The 20,883-nt window shown below is 39.3% G+C and overlaps 1 protein-coding gene across 2 annotated transcripts in view; it reads left to right on the forward strand.

Moving 5' to 3' along the window:
* The first annotated feature begins 3,326 nt into the window (after nt 1-3,326).
* The window catches only part of LOC124775213, an 84,689-nt gene continuing 67,132 nt past the window's right edge, over nt 3,327-20,883 (forward strand). For both annotated transcript variants that reach the window (XM_047250052.1, XM_047250051.1), the window contains exons 1-2: nt 3,327-3,477; nt 16,717-16,875. In XM_047250052.1, the coding sequence (XP_047106008.1) occupies nt 3,346-3,477; nt 16,717-16,875 (291 nt within the window). In that variant the 5' untranslated portion in view covers nt 3,327-3,345. The remainder of the gene's footprint in view (nt 3,478-16,716; nt 16,876-20,883) is intronic.

Here is a 20,883-nt window from a genome sequence, read left to right on the forward strand (position 1 = left end):
TTGCAAGTGATTTAACTGTTCAGAGACGTACACCTGTGTACATCATAAAATGAAATAAACGTTATATCCTCTGACTAAATATCGTTGAGTCACATCTGGAATCGGTCAACACATACATGGGTGTAGCAATTTGAAGGGTATAAAATGGAATTATCATGTGAGTTTAGTCATACTTAATTCAGGTAGCAGAGTTCTACTGGTTGGTAAAATACCAGGAAAGTGAAATCCGTCTACAAAGGAGATGGCTTCAAAACACTGGTGCAGCTCATCCTAGAATATTACTCAGATGTGTGGAACTCATATCAGATAGGGTTAACAGAGCATACTGAACATGTAGAAAGAAGGGTGCACGATTGGTTACAGGTTTTTTCGGCCATGGAAGGGAGTCACGGAAATGCTGATGAACGTGACAGATAGACCAGTATAGACAACCAACATAGCGCAAAATCTCGCTCATGTTGTGCAAATAAATAGTCTTAGTGAAGAATCTAGAAATATTCTAAATGGAACGGGAAGAAGCCCTGATAAGTGGTTCAATGGGAAAGACCCTCTTCCTTGACGCTCTTAATGGTATGCAGGGTGTCGTTGTATAGGTGGAGGAATATGGCTTGCGATCTGAGCTGTGGAAAATATTTTTTGTAATTCTCACTGAAAGTTGCGTGTGAAGCTATACTTACATCTTCTTCGACGACATCTGTTCAAAGGTCACAGAAAGATGTATCGTTTAGTTGTCGTCTTACACAGGCATAGGTTTTCCATCTGTCTCAGCATAGGAAGAGTCACTTTTCAGGTAGGTCGTAAAAACGAATGTTGCACAACGTGTGGAGTTTTTCATAGTTTCATATGTGCATCGCATAAAGTTCTAAAGCTTTGTATCCCGGTATGTAATTTAATCATATTCCTTCGCAGGTATGTAGAATCTAATAACTTATTTGTTACTTTTTTCACTTTTACTTTCTTTATTCAGTTTCCTACAGCTATGATATATTTCTCACTTTTTTATCCTAGAACATTTCTTAATTTGGTCACGTTTTAGGACACGTAAAATTTGTAGGAGGCCTTTTATCTATTTGCTCCATTAGTCATTAACTAACTTGATATTTATTTATTATTTCAATATTATCCTTGACTCTTCTAATTCATTCCCTCATTCGTCATTACTTTTCTTGATGTGGCATTTATCACACATTCTTCTGTTTATTTGTATTGTAAGGATAAAATACAAAGCATTTTTTAGCTATGATCAACTTGTCTGAATGTTTGAATTATGCTGACGAACTAATTTCACTGCCTTATTACCCCATGTAATCAGATTTTCATAATAATTTCACTCTGTCACTTTTCATTTAGTTTTTCATACACAATCAGTTCGTGCCAGTTCACGTTAATTTCTCCATACAATTTGGCATCCATACAATTTGTGCTAATTATACCGTCGATTTATGTGTGTATGTGTGTGTGTGTGTGTGTGTGTGTGTGTTTGTGTGTGTGCGTGTGTGTGTGTCATGCAAACTTTCAGGTCCAATACTCTAAAATTAGCTTCACCTTGCATGTTCTGTGACCAAAATGGTTAAGAAATTTTATTCGTTTGGAGAATAAATAGCAGAGCTTGTGGAAGTCGATCGAATTCCAGCTAAATCATGTTGATCTTCAAGAATGTGTAGGGACAGAAGCTGAAATTTGTCTTTCACAGTATTATGATATCGAGATGCCTTACAGAAAAAATATCTTCCAGATTTCAGCAAAATGACGAATTTAGAAGTGTAAGGTGATTTTTTTAATACAAAACTTGGAAAAAGTAAAAGAAAATTTTCATTATGAACTGAGATATTTCATAGCACTCTATCAGCTGGTTTAAATTTCTTTTCGTGTTGGCACAGTTTTAAATGATGAATTTTTTTCTTGATTGGGTGTATGAGGGACTTTTCGATTTCCAGTGAATATGGCCATACAATAAGTATACAATGTTGCCATATCTGAATTTTAATGTGGAATGTAGTGAAATGTATGAGTGGGATAATGTGTCTCTAATACATAAATTTGATTGGCATGTCAAGGCAGATTTAGTAGATAAATACTTTTCAATTTTCTGCATGTAGTTTAAATTTCCATATAGTTCTTCTTCGTTACATATTATAGTTTAGATTAAAAACTTACTTCAAAAGAAGTTTCGTATTAACGCTTGTTATTCAGCTATACCTCCATGCTGCATAGTTTCTTCACGGTTCTGACATTTTAGTTTTTTTTTTCTCTGTCATGTTTTTTCATAAACTCACATTTCAGCCAATTTTCTCTCAATAGTAGTGACTAACACGAATAAGTTACTGAATGAAATATTTAAATTCTTGTACATATTACGCAGTCCAAACATTCACTACATCAGTGACATGTAAAATTCCATATGCCATCAGAGTTATTATCCAGTTTTAAAGATACTGTTTTTTAACTGGTGCTGTGTCATGTAAATTATTTTGTTTTCTACGACAGACATTGTCATAAAGATTGCCATGGATATCAGCACCATGAAAAATAATACCAGTGAGGGGAGCACAGTTTCTTGGCATTCTCACAAGTCATATCTTGCCTGTTTTTCAATATTTGTCACTGGTACGGGCTATGAATGCTGTCAAATGAAGCCTGTGAGGATCATTTCCACTAATTTATGTGTTTTCTGATGTTTCGTATTCCGAAGACATGAAAAAAATTAGGCTTCGAAAATAATTATGTCTAAAATTACATTTTGCTTTCATGAAAGCTTCAAGTTTTAAGCATCTGACAATAGTAGATACACTCTGATAATCTTTTAAAAGACAATATTTTCGCCACTGGTTGTAAAAAGTTAGTGGCTCATATCTTGTCTTTTAATAAGTTCTACATGGCTGTAGACCCCAGCTATGAAACGTTAATCAACTTCGAAATTTTATAAAATATCTTTTAAATGTAACCGAAGAATCCGTCAAAATCATGTGATTTTGAATTTAATCTACTGCGGTCTGTTTGCAGCATACATAGAAAATGGTTTCATTTTGGCTACCAGAGACATGAACTCTACATTACGACCAACGAAAAGACTCAAAATGAACCAGGAGCTTTCTTGAAATACGTATGAGATACATTTTAAAGAACTGGAACAGACTCTCCTCCATTTTTGCTATATCTGATAACTGTGTCTTGTTTATTTAAAAAAATTATGGTCACAAATTTCTATTTTGATGCAGTGCTATGTAATCCTAATTTCGAAAGTCTGAATAAATGAAAGATATCATTAGTCTACCATTAGGACATGTGACAGCCTAATAAGAGTAACTGTTTTGTTGACAGGGCCCGTACGAGATCGACTTAGAGATGTTTTCACCATGCACTGATATTGGCAGTCTTGGTATTAAATTCAATGTGTCCTACAGTTTTGAACATTGCAAAGTTGCTTACAATGGAAACCTGACGTTTCCGTATGATGAAGACGACGAGGAACTGCTGGTATGTACTTACAAGGGCACTGCTTATCGTCCACTATTCTCGTATGCAACTTTCTTCTTCGTTTGAAATTTCTGCTTGTGTTACTTCGACAGCTAACTTCATTCAACTGGCATTTATTTCTTGGAGGAACTTCTACTTCTGCACACTCAGTATATAGATTCTGATGTTCATTATTCTGAGCACAAACAGCGCTGAAAAATCCTAAACTCTCTCTGACTTTAGTGGCTTCTGAGTTATCTAATACCAGTTCTTTAAAATAATGCCAATAATCTGAATCCTATGAGCTAAGTCTCTATAAACATGAAAAGGGAACATAGCCTGTGGAAAAGGCAGTATTACAAAAGCAGAAGACTGCTTGAGTGAGTTAATTAGTTGCATTTCTTCATATTTCAAGGCATGTTAGCTATTATGTAACATTGACACCTATTTCACGTAATAATACGCAAAAAGGACGCTGCTTGTTTATCGTGACTTTATGAAGTAATAATGATACTTGAATGGAATTATAATTTTTTTAAAAAATTGCATTGACTGTCTACTAACGACTGATTGGCAGCCGGTGATTTACTTTTATGAAGAGAATAGTTTAAGAATAGACGACCATAGTTTTGCGGTGGAGTTAGGATGGCTTTCAGACTTGGATTTAATCTTTTTCACCCACTGTTCAGGATTTACATCGAAAAGACAGTGACAAAAGTAAAAGCCAATGTTCAGAAGATGGGTTAAAACTCAGGGTGAAAGGATGCCATGGACAAGATGCCCTGATGACACCGGTATCCTCTGTTGAACAGAGAAGCAATTGCAGGACCTTCTGAATGGAATGAAAAGGGTACAACCACAAACTGTGCACTGAGTGTGGTGTCACTGCCAGACACCACACTTGCTAGGTGGTAGCCTTTAAGTCGGCCGCGGTCCGTTAGTATACGTCGGACCCGCGTGTCGCCACTGTCAGTGATTGCAGACCGAGCGTCACCACATGGCAGGTCTAGAGAGACTTCTTAGCACTCGCCCCAGTTGCACAGCCGACGTTGCTAGGAATGGTTCACTGACAAATAAGCTCTCAATTGCCGAGACGATAGTTGGCATAGCCTTCAGCTACGTCATTTGCTACGACCTAGCAAGGCGCCGTATTCAATTGATATTTATCTTGAAGCATGTACCGTCAAGAGAGATGTTCTACAATTGTGGATTAAAGTTAAGTATTCCAAGAACTACGTTCTTTTCTTTATAGGATAATTACTTTACCTTGTTCCAGACCTCACGCCAGTCTGCGTGTAATTAAACGCGTGCATTTCGGCCTCCTCTAGCAACACGGTGTTGGCTCTTCTGCCAACACATCACTGAGAGTAAACCAAAGAAAGACGACAGTAATGAGGAGTAGCAGAAATGACTAATATTAGAGATAGATTTAAAATAAAAATTTTGGACCATGAGCAGAGGGAATTCTGTCATGTGGGAAGCAAAATAACAAACGACGTGAAACAAATGGATAAAATAAAAAGCCAACTTGCACAGGCAGAGAGACCATTCCTGACTGAAAGAAGTAATTTGGAGAATAAATTTCTGGGAATGTGCGTTTGGTGTACAGCATTATATAGAAGGGAATCACCAGAAACCAGAAAACGAAGGGACTGAAGTGTTTTGGATGTGTTGCTACGCAAGGATGTTGAAAGATGGACTGATAAGAAACGATGAGATTCTCTGCGAAACTGGCGGGGAGAGGATTAGTGGAAAACAATTACAGGAAGAAGGAAGAAGATTTTAGACACCAGTTAAGGCATCAAGGAATAACTTCCTTGTTACTCGAGGGAGCTCTAGGTGGTAGAAACTGCAGAGGAAGATGGAGATTGCAACGTAACCAACAAATAATTAGGACTTTGGGTAGAAGATGTACTTTGAATCAAATCAGTTATCAGAGGAGTGGAAATTGTTGCGGGCAGCGCCAAAACGTTCAGAAAACATTTGACTCCAAGAAATAATATTTTAATGCTTTCCAGTCAGCGGGTAGTTTAAGTCCAAAATGATATACCCAAGTTCATTCGTAATGAGAAATTTTGTGAACTCTGAATAGGTGTTAGTAATAAACTTCAAAGGAAGTAAAACTATTGTTATCCTGTTGTTAGGGTGCCCAGTTTAAGCAGTCGTCTGCATGGGGCTTGAGCATTTTGTGCTCCATGCAATCCTCAGTTCAAGTTTTCTGCGTTAAATACATTGTTCAAGGGTAAAAACAGCGTGATAACTATTCCTTTTCTACATGCATCGTTAAAAATTTGCAGCAATACGTCCTGGTTGCTACTGTTTGTCGCCTCCCTTGTAGAGAATTATGTGCAATGTGCTATGAGGAAACTAGGAAATCAATTAATTGCTCAGTCGCCATTCATCGATATAAACTAGACTGTGCTCACGTCTCACTAAGTCTGCACCGTCTTCAATTTCTATCCATTTTAATCAGATATTTTCGTCGCTACTGTAAAATCCTATAGATGTTTAAAATAAAGTTTTTCCTCAAAAATAATTTCAAAGTAAAAGGGAAAAGATGGTTCATATCCATTTTTCGAAATTCATTAAAATTTTCTGCTGTATAAACACACCGCTGACCTCCAGTACTGAAACATCACGAAGGTGACAAGCACCAAACATCAAATTGGCTTAAATATAGTGCGTATATAACGAAACATTACGCAACGAGTTTCCCATTCACAACAACTCGCGTTTGAATTTTGACTGATTGTGAGAATATATTGCTATCTCCTGTTAGAAGGAGAAACATCTACGAACGAGTGTCGAATTTTGACAGTGGCAGAATCGTGTCCTAGAAAGGCAATAGTCTAACACTGCACAGTTTTGACGCACATGATGGCTGATATCCCGTGACTGTAAAGTGAGTATTGAAGCAATGGATTCAGGAGAGCTACATTCAACGCCATGCCTTATTTCAACGACGCCACGCGTCTAGCGTCCTAGAGGACACCTTTTGTCTGCTGAGCTGTGCAGCCTTATCGCGCGCCTTCAGCGAAGTTATGGCGCTGTGTAACGCAACGAAAACAAAGACGTCTAGTCCTGTACTTTCAGGACCTGCCTTCCGTCCCAGTATTTATATTTTATTTTGATTGTTGCTCAACTCGATCTCTTGTATTAGTAGTTTTAAATGCACCACAATCTGATATACGCATTGGATTTGGGACAATTCCAGGCTCTGTTTGGTTAGTTTTGCAAGAGTATTGATATATGTATATTAACTGTATCGTGAGATAAGATACTGAGAATAGGCTTGTTGCCACGTGAAATGGTCATGAATGTATTTAATCACACAATGCCTTATGAACCACAATACAATCCAGGAATTTTCTACTCAACCGTTAGCCTATTTGGGGCTCGGATAACGTAGTATCATGTTGTACATATGTTTGCTGTTAGTTGTAGTTAGAGCTGTATGACACATAAATAACTCTCTACTACTGCCTGTTTTGGTAAGCTCAGCACTAGATATGGCAGCTCTACCGCTAACCTGTATGCGATCAACTTTCAAAAGTGATCATCATGCATTGTTAATATTAATAGTATAAATGTTAATTTCAGTTCCGATTTTATGCAAATTGTCTATGAATATATCGTGCCACAAAGATTGTAGCTGCCGTGAATATTAAGTAACAACCTCATCACTGACTCACAATGCAATTAAAAAAGAAGTCACATGTACCTTGCAAGATATCATTACCATATATTACTACCGATGTTCAGAAAAGAAATTTTTTGTACTTTCAACTTTGCAGTTATCGTTCAGTGGGTTTTATACTGTTTCTGTTTATATTAAGCTAGCCTCACTACCTTCTGTTTTAAGTTTACTACTACACTAGACAAAGACGTGTCTATAACAGCGTCAGAGATAGAATCCAGGCTATCGTCTTTTGCTTAGACTGTTACACGAGAACTTTTCTTTTGGTTTGCTTGTATTGTTGACTACTTTTTACCTTCCAACACAGTAATTAAGCTTAATGTTTTTTATATTTTATAGAGCAAACTGATTACTTTCTTGCTTTATGATATCTACCCCAGATAAATGTCGTAACACCAACTAACTAATCTTTTTGTCAATCTCACATCTTTTACCTCCTAACACTTTGGGCGGAACTTTACTTACTAATTTTCTCTTTATTTCCTTTGATATTTTCAAAGCAACTGAACATGAGATAAGTGAAAAGGCTACAGTCTGAAAAAATACGCCAGCCGTAGTGGCCGAGCGGTTCTAGGCGCTACAGTCTGAAACCGCGCTACCGCTACGGTCGCAGGTTCGAATCCTGCCTCGTGCATGGATGTGTGTGATGTCCCTAGGTTATTTAGGTTTAAGTAGTTCTAAGTTCTATGGGACTGATGACCAAAGAAGTTAAGTCCCATAGTGCTCAGAGTCATTTTTTTGAAAAAAATACTTACTTTTTCTTTTCTTTATAACACACCAAGCTCTCTTAATAAGAACTTGTCAAGACGATATGTTCGATGACCAAAGGTACCCAACGCTCTATTACTAATCTAGCATTTTAAAAACTAAACCGCTAGTGCCACTGCTACTTTTTACCAGTATTTTAACACTTGTAAACAGAGCTCTGCCTCTTCAGGCACTGGCGTCTATATACACAAAATACCACTAATGTTGTCGTAGACTGTGCTACCTCACCTATACCGACAACCACAATTTTGGTATCCCAGGCGTCGTCAATGGAAAGTTGGCGAGATGAATATTGATATTCCATCGGGAACTCATGCCATTGTTCTGCCCAGTGTCACACCGTTGAAAGAGATGGACTACGACCCTACCTGCAGAGAGCCTCTGACTTGAATGGATACTGCTGGAAGGGTGTTAGAAATCACCTCACAAATAAAATATTTAGAAACGACCACAAAGAGATATATTCTGAAATTAGCACAGAACACGTAGTCTTAGACGAAGGTGGCCACCACTGACGTAGACATATTCACAGAACAACATACAGAAATAGCACTCACCTACAACTGCACAACTTCAAATGAGAACACTTCAGAGAGAGGATACTCAACTATGAGAAGTACGTTTCGGCAACAGAAAGGGTGTGGTAGACGTCGGTAGATCTTACCATATGGGGCCGGCGCTGCTATTCTTCCGTAGTACTGCGAAATATTCGCGATCGCCAAATGATCGAAACTGAGATCGAAACTCTAGGGTGGCTTCGACTGAAAAAAGGTAGGTAAAGCGGCTACCTGTAGCCTGGTGGGCCATATAACTCGACGCTTCCTTTTTGCACCAGAGTTATCCTAGCCTGGATCAGGTGGGACGGCTGGGTTTTCTGTGTTCTTGCACGTCTCAAGACCAAAATACGCTCCCTTTCAACCTGTATCTTTTAATTTATTAATTCCTCTGAAAGTGATTGCACCTGAATTCTGTGTACAGGTTTTAGTTCCTTTGTATGTAACAAGTTATTATTAGAAACTTTCTTTAGTTTATGTAATTATTTAGATGTTTAATGCGCGGTTGAATCTTTAGTTACTTAGAAATAAAACTGACAGGCAAATTATGGGTAGAGCAGCTGCTTGTTATTCATTAAAAGGTCCCGAATCTGACGCATGATTTCATATTTATTAATTATTTATCGAGTTATCATTTGTTTCTGGCCTTGTGCAGCCACCCACATGCTCGTCACCGAATGTGACATTCTTTGGAGGGTTCGTAACACGAAGTGTTATGACTTGCCTCCCTCAAGAGCTCTGAGTCTGAGACAGGTCAATTAACTACAACTGAGTCATCTCTTCCGTATCCTAAACTGCTTTATCTGTCGTAAAAGTATCTAACGGAAGACAGGAATGAGTCAGTAGAAGAAATGGACGCTATTATTAAACCAACAAGAACGAGATATATGAGGCATGCATATAGAACAAGAATTCAGACACAAAATAAGTGCACTCTTGTAACTTTAATTTTGTGCATTTTCCTTTGGACTTGTTGGAAAAAGCAATGGAAAACCAAATCGTAAATATGTCTCAAGGCTGTCTCAGTGTTATGACAATAAACATTTTCGTCTACAACATAACATATCTATAACATGAATTAATACAAAGCATGGTTAACAAAAGTTCTCACCTGGCATTTAAAATTTACAAGTGTGGGTAATGAGACAAAAAAATTCTTAAAAAAAAGAAGGAAGACGCTGTTAACTCGTGAAGAAAAAATGGCACTTTGCCATACATCACTTGTGATGCAGCACATGTGAGAAAGGGTGGGGTGGAAATTCTTTCTTTACTCACTTACACACCACACTGTGTCCTACAGATGCATTTGACATAGCACTACTTAGACGGCCAAGAGCGACTGTGGCGGGCAAGTGTTGTGACAGCCAACAGCTGGGGTGGTACATGTCACACGTCTCCGGCTCCCTGCTGTGTCCTGGGGGCTCGGTCAGTGACGTCGGAGAGTGGCGAAAGGGACAAGTAGTCCCCCTGTGCTGAGACTCAGATGGGTTTGCTGTATGCCTACTGGAACCAGTCCTCCATTCGACAGACATGTGAAGCCGCTCAGTCTCACCAATGTGAATAATAGACACCAGACAAGAAACGTTCTCTCCTAGCACACTGCCTTCGAGATAGGTGCGCTTGACAGTCAGCCACCGTTATTAATTATAAGTATGTTAATGACGGTAGCAGTCAATCCTCAAATCGGGAATGACTATTGTCTTTACTTAAACTCTCACTTGAAGCTAAGATGGGCCACTCGACACCTGATTCTCTTAAGAGAGTAGTTACTCTGCTCATGCCTCAGTTAATGACTCTTCTTGTAAACAGGTTTTACTATTCATTCGGTGATTGATCTTGTTCACTAGTGGAGAAAACCAGAACTATCTCACCACTACTGCTTTCCATAATGACGACAGAACGAATACTGCTAAACAATAAGCTTGGCTTCTAACAGACTTAATGCACTCTACGCTCTTTTTAACATCCAATATGCAACATCAAAAACCAGTCAACATCCAATAAGCAACATCAAAAACCAATCAACAGTAATGAGTAGCGTTGTTATCCAACAAAACACCAGAAAACACTCAAAAATGTTAGAACGTTCTGAGTGCAATTACTATCCAACAAAACCCCAGAAATCTTTCAACTACACTAGAGTGTTCTGAGCAATAATATTATCACCTACTGCGAAACCAATTATAGTCAAACCGATTCCGAAAACAGTCTTCAATACCAGTCTGTGATGCCCCCACCAACAATCCGTGGCTAAATTTCACCACACCACAAATACTTCTTCACGCTCCAGTGTTTAATATTTCAGGAAGAGGTCACAGTATTTTCCTCGATACGTCATCCGCCATGGAACGGAGATTTAGTCAAACTCTTGGTTACAACCTTGAAAAACTTTAACCAAAAAATCTTGCCCTGACTGAAACTTCGACATGAAACTAGAGCAAAGTCAAACCGGGCAATTGATTGACCACCTCGTAATTTGATACTCAAGTATCCATGGAGCAAACAGCCCTATCGGCCAGTTATCCAAAATGAAACCACGTAACCCCCTTCTCAGAAATCAGGTGCTGTCCGTTAAGACCTTGAAAGAACCATGTCGAACCGTTAAAAGGAACGATTGAAAGGTCTTTTTACTTCTTTTAATGACCAACACTTTGCTTCGCCAGGGTGGGCTGATGGAGCAGCCAAGACCACGGCTTCTCATAATGTGAGGATCTGACATGTGAGGTAGCGACTTTCGTCATATTTTGCGCGGACGTTCCACACTCGACATAAAGAGGCACGTTCTTGGGCTCTTTCCTTGATACTCCTAGGATTTTGAACAAATCGAGGCCGGATTTGATGATGGAAAATTGTATTATCAATGCTATACATCGAAACATCCTTTAAAAACAGTTTTATACTAATTTAATACGGGGTCCGAAGTTAATAATATTTGAGTTATTGATGTTTCCGTGCCTTCACGCTGTAGCTTGCGTAATCGTCACTTGATGTGTGTAATAAAGTGAGATCGGCGGTAGAACAGCCAAGGGATTAAGGTACCAAACCGATGTCCCGAGTACGATTCATGGTCGTGGCATTTTTTTCGATACTTTTTTCGGTGTATCGGGTAATATTGTGAGGACCGTAATATTTTTCTTTGCCTTTTTTAAAAGTAAAACATCATTAGGTCTCATTGATAAGTACATAAGTATATATTATAATGTATTGACAGCTATTTTCGTTGTGATACGTAGTACAAAAGTACACCTAAGTATATTATTGTGTAATCCTATCTGATCGTCTATTCCTGAGCTTTCTTGCAATGAGTTGGATGAAATTTTTCATAGAAATAGGCAAAACACAAATGTTCCTCGCACCATGTGCAACACGCGAATGAAATCCCGCCGCATTGACGTGTTTTCCGATATAGTGTTTGTCGAAAACATATTTGATTCACGTTACTAAATACAAATTGATCAGATATCAATTTGAATTTGTAACAAGCATATAAAAGCATATCTTAGAAGACAAGCTGGTTATGGACCAGGGCTGAGTTTTGGTAGCATCCGCCCTATCTTGTAATATTCGGCTCTGCTGTTATTTCGCATGATTTCGAAGTCATGCGATGAAATTATTTACCTGTTGGAAAAAATAAGCGTCACACGGATGAGAAAGGAAGCCCCACTTTGGTGGTGTCACCTTCATGGTGCAGGTCGGTTGAGCATCATGATCTTACAAAAGTCCTATCTAGCGCCTCGTGTATCACGATGAAAATAATTTTCTATGCATTATATAGACTTTTTTGTTATAAATCACACCTCCCGATGTTTTACTTTAAAAAAAGGAAAGAAAGGTGTTCCCAATACCAGAAACACCGAAAAAAATATCAAATAAAGAACAAAAGATGCATGAACAAGGAACGAACGGGAACTAGCAATTTGGTAGTTTAATGCTTTCAACCCTTATTTAAACACTGTTTATAATAGTAAGTAAAGCATGCCAATTGTTCGCGATCCAAGAAAACAAAATTGTAAAATAAAAAGAACCATGATGTTACAGTGATCGCTGATGATGCGCGCCATTCGAGAGTGGAGTGGTAGAGAAGTAGTATGAAAATGGTTCGATGAACCCTCTGCCAGGCAGTTAAGTGTGAATTGCAGAGTAACCATGTAGATGAACGGCAGACTATTCAGGCATCCAGACCTTTTCCCCTGATACTACTGCAGAGTTTGTTGCCCTCTTACAGGAACCACAGATTAATCTGGCATCTCCACAGATACCGTTGCAGTTATACCACCGGTGCTGCAATCAGTACTGTTGACACACGCAACCTTTCCGTATCACAGGGTTCACGGTCAAGGTGGGAGAATATCATTAGAAGGAGGTACTTCGGAAAATATGGACAAGACAGAGGACAGGCAAAACTCACCACGCGATTTAGAATGGTTAAATTCAGACAATACTCTGTCTCAATGCTGGTGTAGAGCACAGAAGTTAAGAAAAAACTCAACTACAAAGCCATTGGTCATATAAATATCGTTTGAACATGTGATATTAGAAACATTGTAACGGGAAATGTTGCAAAAAATGAAATGAAAATGAAACTTTGTCTATTGATCATACGGTTTTCAACTATTTGGTAATTTTAAATAATCCATAATGCTTCTTAGGCGATGGTTGCGTCGAAATGTAGTAGGAGTGAGCGTCTCCCAAACACTTCTAGAGTCGAACCCACTATACCGCAGAAACAAAATTTATGTGACCATAGACGGTTAACCAAATTTAGTGCACTGCGGTCTGGAATCTCACTGACTGGAGTACAATTGTTTTCAGTGATAAATCCCTCCTCCACATGAGCCCACATCACGAGTGAAGACTTGGTTGCAGGTGCCACTTACAGCAGTGGGATACTAACCTTAACGTCGCCCGCTATACGGCCCGGCAACCAGGAATAGTGTTGCGGGAAGCCATTTCATTTCTTAGCAGGACCCCTTTGACTGTCATCCGAGGCACCCTTCCAGCATAGCGTTCGTCGACGATGTTTACGCCCCGTTTTGTTGCCCTTCATGGCAGACCGTCCTGATCTTACGTTGCAGGAAGATAATCCCGTCCAAACACGGCGGGAGTTTCTACTGGTCGTCTTTGTGCTTATCAAACCCTACCTTAACCAACAATGTAATCGGATCTACAGTGTGTAGCAGTCGATACAACAGTCTATTGCTTCAGGAAGTGTTTCCACTTGTTTAAAGTTATTATATTAGGCTTACAATTTGATCTTTTATCTGCATCTTTGTTAGCCAAAAGCACATTTTCACAGTCATAGCTGTGAGACCGTTTGGAGCATTATGGTTGGTAGCCTCCAACCAGCTCTGGATTTTGACGATATGAACAAAATTTGGCACGACATCCCTCAGCAGTACGTCCAAAAACTCCATCAATCAATGCAAATCTGGATAACTGCTTGCTTAAGGGCTGGAAGTGGACTGACACGTTATTGACTAGTACAATTTGTGAAGGTCTTTCTGTTAAATAAATCATCCAAATTTTCTGAAACTGTAATCGTTTGTTTCTATGTACATGTACATCACATCTACCGACGTCCGTCCCACTGGGATAACTCCTTCGTAGTCAGTGTTTTTTTTTCTTTTTTGTCTTAGTTTGTGTTAGGGTGTATGAGAATTTACACTACTGGCCATTAAAATTACTACACCACGAAGATTACGTGCTAGATACGCGAAATTTAACCGACAGGAAGAAGATGCTGTGATATGCAAATGATTAGCTTTTCACAGCATTCACACAAGGTTGGCGCCGGTGGCGACACCTACAACGTGCTGACATGAGGAAAGTTTCCAACCGATTTCTCATACACAAAAAGCAGTTGCCCGGCGCTGCCTGGTGTAACGTTGTTGTGATGCCTCGTGTAAGGAGGAGAAATGCGTACCATCACGTTTCCGACTTTGATAAAGGTCGGATTGTAGCCTATCGCGATTGCGGTTTATCGTATCGCGACATTGCTGCTCGCGTTGGTCGAGATCCAATGACTGTTAGCAGAATATAGAATCGGTGGGTTCAGGAGGGTAATACGGAACGCCGTGCTGTATCCCAACGGCCTCGTATCACTAGCAGTCGAGATGACAGGCATCTTATCCGCATGTCTGTAACGGATCGTGCAGCCACGTCTCTATCCCTGAGTCAACAGATGGGTACGTTTGCAAGACAACAACCATCTGCACGAACAGTTCGACGACGTTTACAGCAGCATGGACTGTCAGCTCGGAGACCATGACTGCGGTTACCATTGACGCGGCATCACAGACAGGGGCGCCTGCGATGGTGTACTCGACGACAAACCTGGGTACACGAATGGCAAAACTTCATTTTTTCGGATGAATCCAGGTTCTGTTTACAGCATCATGATGGTCGCATCCGTGTTTGGCGACATCGCAGTGAACGCACATTGTAAGCGTGTATTCGTCATCGCCGTACTGTGGTATCATCCGGCGTGATGGTATGGGGTGCCATTGGTTACACGTCTCGATCACCTCTCTTTCACATTGACGGCACTTTGAACAGTGGACGTTACATTTCAGATGTGTTACGACCCGTGGCTCTACCCTTCATTCGATCCCTGTTAAACCCTACATTTCAGCAGGGTAATGCACGACCGCATGTTGCAGTTCCTGTACGGGCCTTTCTGGATACAGAAAATGTTCGACTGCTGCCCGGGCCAGCACATTCTCCAGATCTCTCACCAATTGAAAACGTCTGGTCAATGGTGGCCGAGCAAGTGGCTCGTCACAATACGCCAGTCACTACTCTTGATGAACTGTGGTATCGCGTTGAAGCTCCATGGGCAGCTGTACCTGTACACGCCATCCAAGCTCTGTCTGACTCAATGCCCAGGCGTATCAAGGCCGTTGTTACGGCCGAGAGCTGGTTGTTCTGGGTACTGATTTCTCAGGATCTATGCACCCAAATTGCGTGAAAATGTAATCAGATGTCAGTTCTAGTATAATATGTTTGTCCAATGAATACCCGTTTATCATCTGCATTTCTTCCTGGTGTAGCAATTTTAATGGCCAGTAGTGTATTTCCCTTTGTTCCATCTGATAATTCAACGTAAATAGCTATACATTTCACGTGTACTACACAGGAGCTCATGGTACATACACATACAAGTAATTTCTGTCAATATGATTGGAATGACTCCAGACAGAAGCCACTAAAGAAAGGCAACTGATGATGTTCCGATTAAGTTTCTGTGATGTCCTTGAGTTACGTTAATTTATACCCTGAATTGTTTAATGTCCCTGGATGTTGTCCTTCTTGATGGTATAAATGGAACATCATGAATGAATGAATCCGCACACCTAACTCCATATTGCTTACAAGATAGAGAGAAACCACGGAGCATGTCGATTGCCAAGGCCTTACGTGCATAATAGAGAACATAATTTTCTTCCCAGCCCATAAATTCATTAAACCATCGCCGAGTGGGCTACTGCGTTGACAACTCATAAAAATTGCTTCGGTCACGTGCTGCTCAGTTCTTCACTACAGTGTGGAGAAGTCTATACTTCAGTCTATTACTTCAGGAAGTGTTTCCAGTTGATTTATGTTATTATATCAGCCTTACAATTTGATAATTTATTTGCATCATAGTTAGCCACAAGAACATTTTCACAGTCACAGCTGTTCCACTTCAGTTTCACCTCTCTTCGTCTGGTTATCCAGAGACCCCTGCAGCTGCTCTACCTCATTGTTCTTGATGCTTGACAATACAAATTATTGGTTCCAAAGCACGAAACCGTAGCACGAAAAATTTTGTTGATTACTAGCTATGGAAACAAAGGCAGAGATAGAATGTCAGTAGACATGATGATGTGTTAACGACAGAGAAACACTGTTAGATTAGAGAAGACAATGAAGTTTAAGATTCCTTAGTCACACTGTTTGCCTCTATATCTAGACCTAGCTTAACTGAGATGTACATTTAGTATATACACAGTTAATACTCGTAATCTGAGCGATTTAAAAAAATATTAAATAGTGATCATATATATGCATTACGATTCTTTTAATGCTGAAAATATATGTTGACCGAACCTAATCATGATTCTTTGTAATTTATGGTCTTTTGAAACAATTATTTTGTTGAATTGAGTTTGGTATGTAGAAAACATTTTGGATACATTTGCTTAATCTGATAACCAGTATATTACCATATTTCAAAGTTGTAATATATTTTTATTTTCTCAGACTTCAATTAGATTTGACAAATGGGGCAGTACTGGTGGCTGGAAATATGAAGGTACTTTCGAGAGGTACGACATTATGACATACCTGCTTACCTACTTTCCAAATGCCTTCAAAAGTTTCTATGGCAGCATGGGCATTACAGGAAAACCAATGCCAGCCGTAAGTACTAAAAACACAGTGATTTTATTTAAATATATACACACCTCAAAGGATTGTAGACAGTGTCTCGAGGAATAAACTGAGGACAGTAGCCCGTGCCCAGAAACATCATCGAGTGACGCCATATAGCATAGACTTTATAAGCGCATGTGCCTGCCACTACGCCACTCCTTTGTAGAGATCTGCAGAACTGTTCTTTTCAAAGATCGGATCAGTATTGGTTAGCTCTTTTTCATGACTCAGAACTCACCATTCACTCATAAAAATAAGTAAAAGAAAGGCACATTGCCTTTCTAATTCTGGTCGCTAACCCTGTATTTTATCTGATGTGGTCCTATTTTGAAAGAAAATATAAAGAAGAGTAATAATTTAGTGTTATGTCTCTTGTAATTTTCAGATACGAAAGCTTTAAAAATCGTCTGCTCTAAAATTATAAATATTACAACAAAATCCTAAATATATTTATCAAGTAGAAAAATTTTTAGAATGCAGACGGATTCTTGTTATATTTTGATACTTTTACAGGAGAAAAAATATATATAAATAATAACAAGTGTAACTGAAGTGTATTTGCAGTCATCACTTATAGTCGGTATTATCATATACATTTCCATAAAGGAAAAATTAATATTTTCATTGATAAGTAAAATTTGACCAATTTTAGTCGATGCGAGTCTCTTTCTCTTCTTAGTGCACCTTTGTGCAACTTTTGAATACATTCGTTCTTAGGCTACTGATGTTGCTGTGATACATAACACTTTTAGAAACAGTTGATACCGCCAGCCACAGATATTTTCTTGTTTCCTACTAGTTTAAGGGATTGCCGTTTCTAAACAAATTTCCCTCCATTTAATTTTTGCCCTGCTCTACAACTGCCACACTTTCTGGTCGTGACTTCTTTGAAGCCGACTAATAGGTTCGTTGAACTCCCTCCAGATTGAGGAAGTCTCATGTGGCACAGTGGTAACTGGTTGAGAAATTAGCTCTGTTTTTTTCTTGTTGAACAACCAACGCTTTCATTTCTGCAATATCCTTCATGTAGCAGTTCTGAAATGATTTGTTGTCTGAAAATCCTTGCCTTCGAACCAGGAGATCCAGTAACGTTGCCTGTCTAATCAGTTCATTGCAGGAGATAACGCCAAACCACTCTGACAACCCTTTAACGAAATTATCAACCAATGATTCTGGTTCTTGAGGATATTCTTTATTTTTATCTTTAAAAGATTTTACTCGCTGTTCCACTAATCTTGACAAGATTTTCATTTTTAAAACTGAGACTGTTATCTCCAAGGACACTTATTTGGTAGTTTCATATAAAGCTTTCAAATTCTTAAAGCTTCTTGCATTATCTGCCAGTTTGTACCTTTTAAGTTTAAGGCGATCGATTTTCGTCATAAAATAGCGAGGCAAGAAACTATGGGCTCTATGTTTAAAGTAAATACATGCAGAGAATATTAAAAATATTATAATTTTTTTAAGTAACTGTGATTTTAATAAGTTTTGTAATTACATATAACACTCTGGTATGATGTAAGAGGACTCCTAAAGCCATTAATCTGTTTGGGTTAAATGAATAAATAACAAATTAAACATAACATACGGGTTGTCGCAGGACGAATGGTCAATATTCAGCGTATGACAGGAAAGATCACTTGAAGCAAAATAGATGTGGACACAGGCACTATTCTGAATGGTTTCCGAGACAGAACTTATTTAATGGACATTGTTACTTATTTTCTTAATTGTTCAGCACATTGTCATTGTTTACAATGTACCATAGTAGTTTCGCCGAAGTCGAGGTGAATAATTTGATGCAGGACACATGGCCTGTGGTCTATGAAGTTTGGAAACTACTGCAAACTGGCTTATCTACACCTGGAAGCATGCAAATTTGGTAAGGTATTCCGTATTCTCTCGTTCTCTTCAAGCTACCTGTAAGTCCTTGAGAAAAAATAAATGGGACCATTTTAAAGGAAATTTAATGTAGTTTAATTTTATTCTGCAACAAGGTTTCGCAAGAAGCCCGGATTTCGTGTTGTTCAAAAGTAGGAATTAAACTCCATGGTGAAGAAATAAAAACTTTGAGATTCGCCTATGACACTGTAATTCTGTCAGAGACAGCAAAGGACCTGGAGGAGCAGCTGAATGGAACGGACAGTGTCTTGAAAGGAAGATATAAGATGAACATCAACAAAAGTAAAACGAGAATAATGGAATGTAGTCGAATTAAATCGGGTGATGCTGAGGGAATTAGATCAGGAAATGAGATGCTTATAGTAGTAAATGAGTTCTGCTATTTGGGGAGCAATGTGGTGTCACCGCCAGACACCACACTTGCTAGGTGGTAGCTTTAAATCGGCTGCGGTCCATTAGTACATGTCGGACCCGCGTGTCGCTACTGTCAGTGATCGCAGACCGAGCGCCACCACACGGCAGGTCTCGAGAGACTTACTAGCACTCGCCCCAGTTGTACAGAAGACTTAGCTAGCGATGCAACACTGACGAAGCCTCGTTTATTTGCAGAGAAGATAGTTAGAAAAGCCTTCAGCTAAGTCAATGGCTACGACCTAGCAAGGCGCCATTTATCCTTTGCTATGTATCTAATGAAGCATGTACAGTAACAAGACCAATGTTCACCAATTGTGGATTAAAGTTAAGTATTCCAGAAGCCAAGTACTTTTCTTTATAGCATTCATTACGTATCCTGTTTCAGACCTCACGCCAGCCTGCGTGAGTTTAAGCGCGTGCCTTTCGGTTACCCGTCACTGTGGACTGGGTGTCTTGTCAGTCCACAACAAGCAAAATAACTGGTGATGGTCTCAGTGGAGAGGATATAAAATGTAGACTGGCAATGGCAAGGAAAGCATTTCTGAAGAAGAGGAATTTGTTAACATCGAGTATAGATTTAAGTGTCAGGAAGTCGTTTCTGAAAGTATTTGTATGAAGTGTTGCCGTGTATGGAAGTGAAAGTGGACAATAAATAGTTTAGACAAGAAGGGAATAGAAGCTTTCGAAATGTAGTGCTACAGAAGAATGCTGAAGATCAGATGGGTAGACCACATAACTAATGAGAAGGTATTGAATAGAATTGGGGAGAAGAGAAATTTGTGGCACAACTTGACTAGAAGAAGGGATCGGTTGGTAGGACATATTCTGAGGCATCAGGGGATCACTAATTTAGTATTGGAGGGCAGCGTGGAGGGTAAAAATCGAAGAGAGAGACCAAGAGATGAATACACTAAACAGATTCAGAAGGGTGTAGGTTGCAGTAGGTACTGGGAGATGAAGAAGCTTGTACAGGATAGAGTAGCATAGAGAGCTGCATCAAACCAGTCTCTGGACTGGAGACCACAACAACAACAACAAGAAGAAAAACGCACTAAAGTAACTTTAAATATGTTCCATCTTAGAAAACATTTGGAATAGGACATACATCCACATTTAGTTTTTGCTGCAAATGATAGTTCCTCTCACATTTCTGAATATTGACCATTTCTCCTGAGACAACCTTCATAATGGACTATCATGTATGTTAAAATAATTGTGTGCTATACATACCATTATATTATTTGTATCATATCCACCCAAGGTAATTAAAACCTTCATAAAGGCTACTAACACACCAACAACGGTGACTACAAATGCAACAGACATAGAAGAAGACATAACAGTGCATCTAACAAGAGCACTCACACACCAAGGAAACAGAAGAGCAACAGCACAAGAAGATTACAATTAAAACAAATCAAATAAGGATACAAAGAATAAAGAGCCGAACTCGGATGGAGAGGTGCTCAGTCAAGAAAGCGGGTTGCAAGCTGTATCGCTGTGCCAAGAGCGCAGCGAACAGAGTGACTCCTCAAGTCCCCGTGTGGTCTGCCCCATGTGATGTCCTTGACAAGAGCTAGTACCTTGGTGGGGAGCAGTGAGGCAGTTTGCAATCTGATCCCTAAGAGTGGTGGGGAGTAGTGAGCTAGAGAGCTATCCTGCAGTCTTATTCCTGAGTGT

This window comes from Schistocerca piceifrons, chromosome 2, assembly GCF_021461385.2.
Source record: "Schistocerca piceifrons isolate TAMUIC-IGC-003096 chromosome 2, iqSchPice1.1, whole genome shotgun sequence".
NCBI lineage: Eukaryota > Metazoa > Arthropoda > Insecta > Orthoptera > Acrididae > Schistocerca > Schistocerca piceifrons.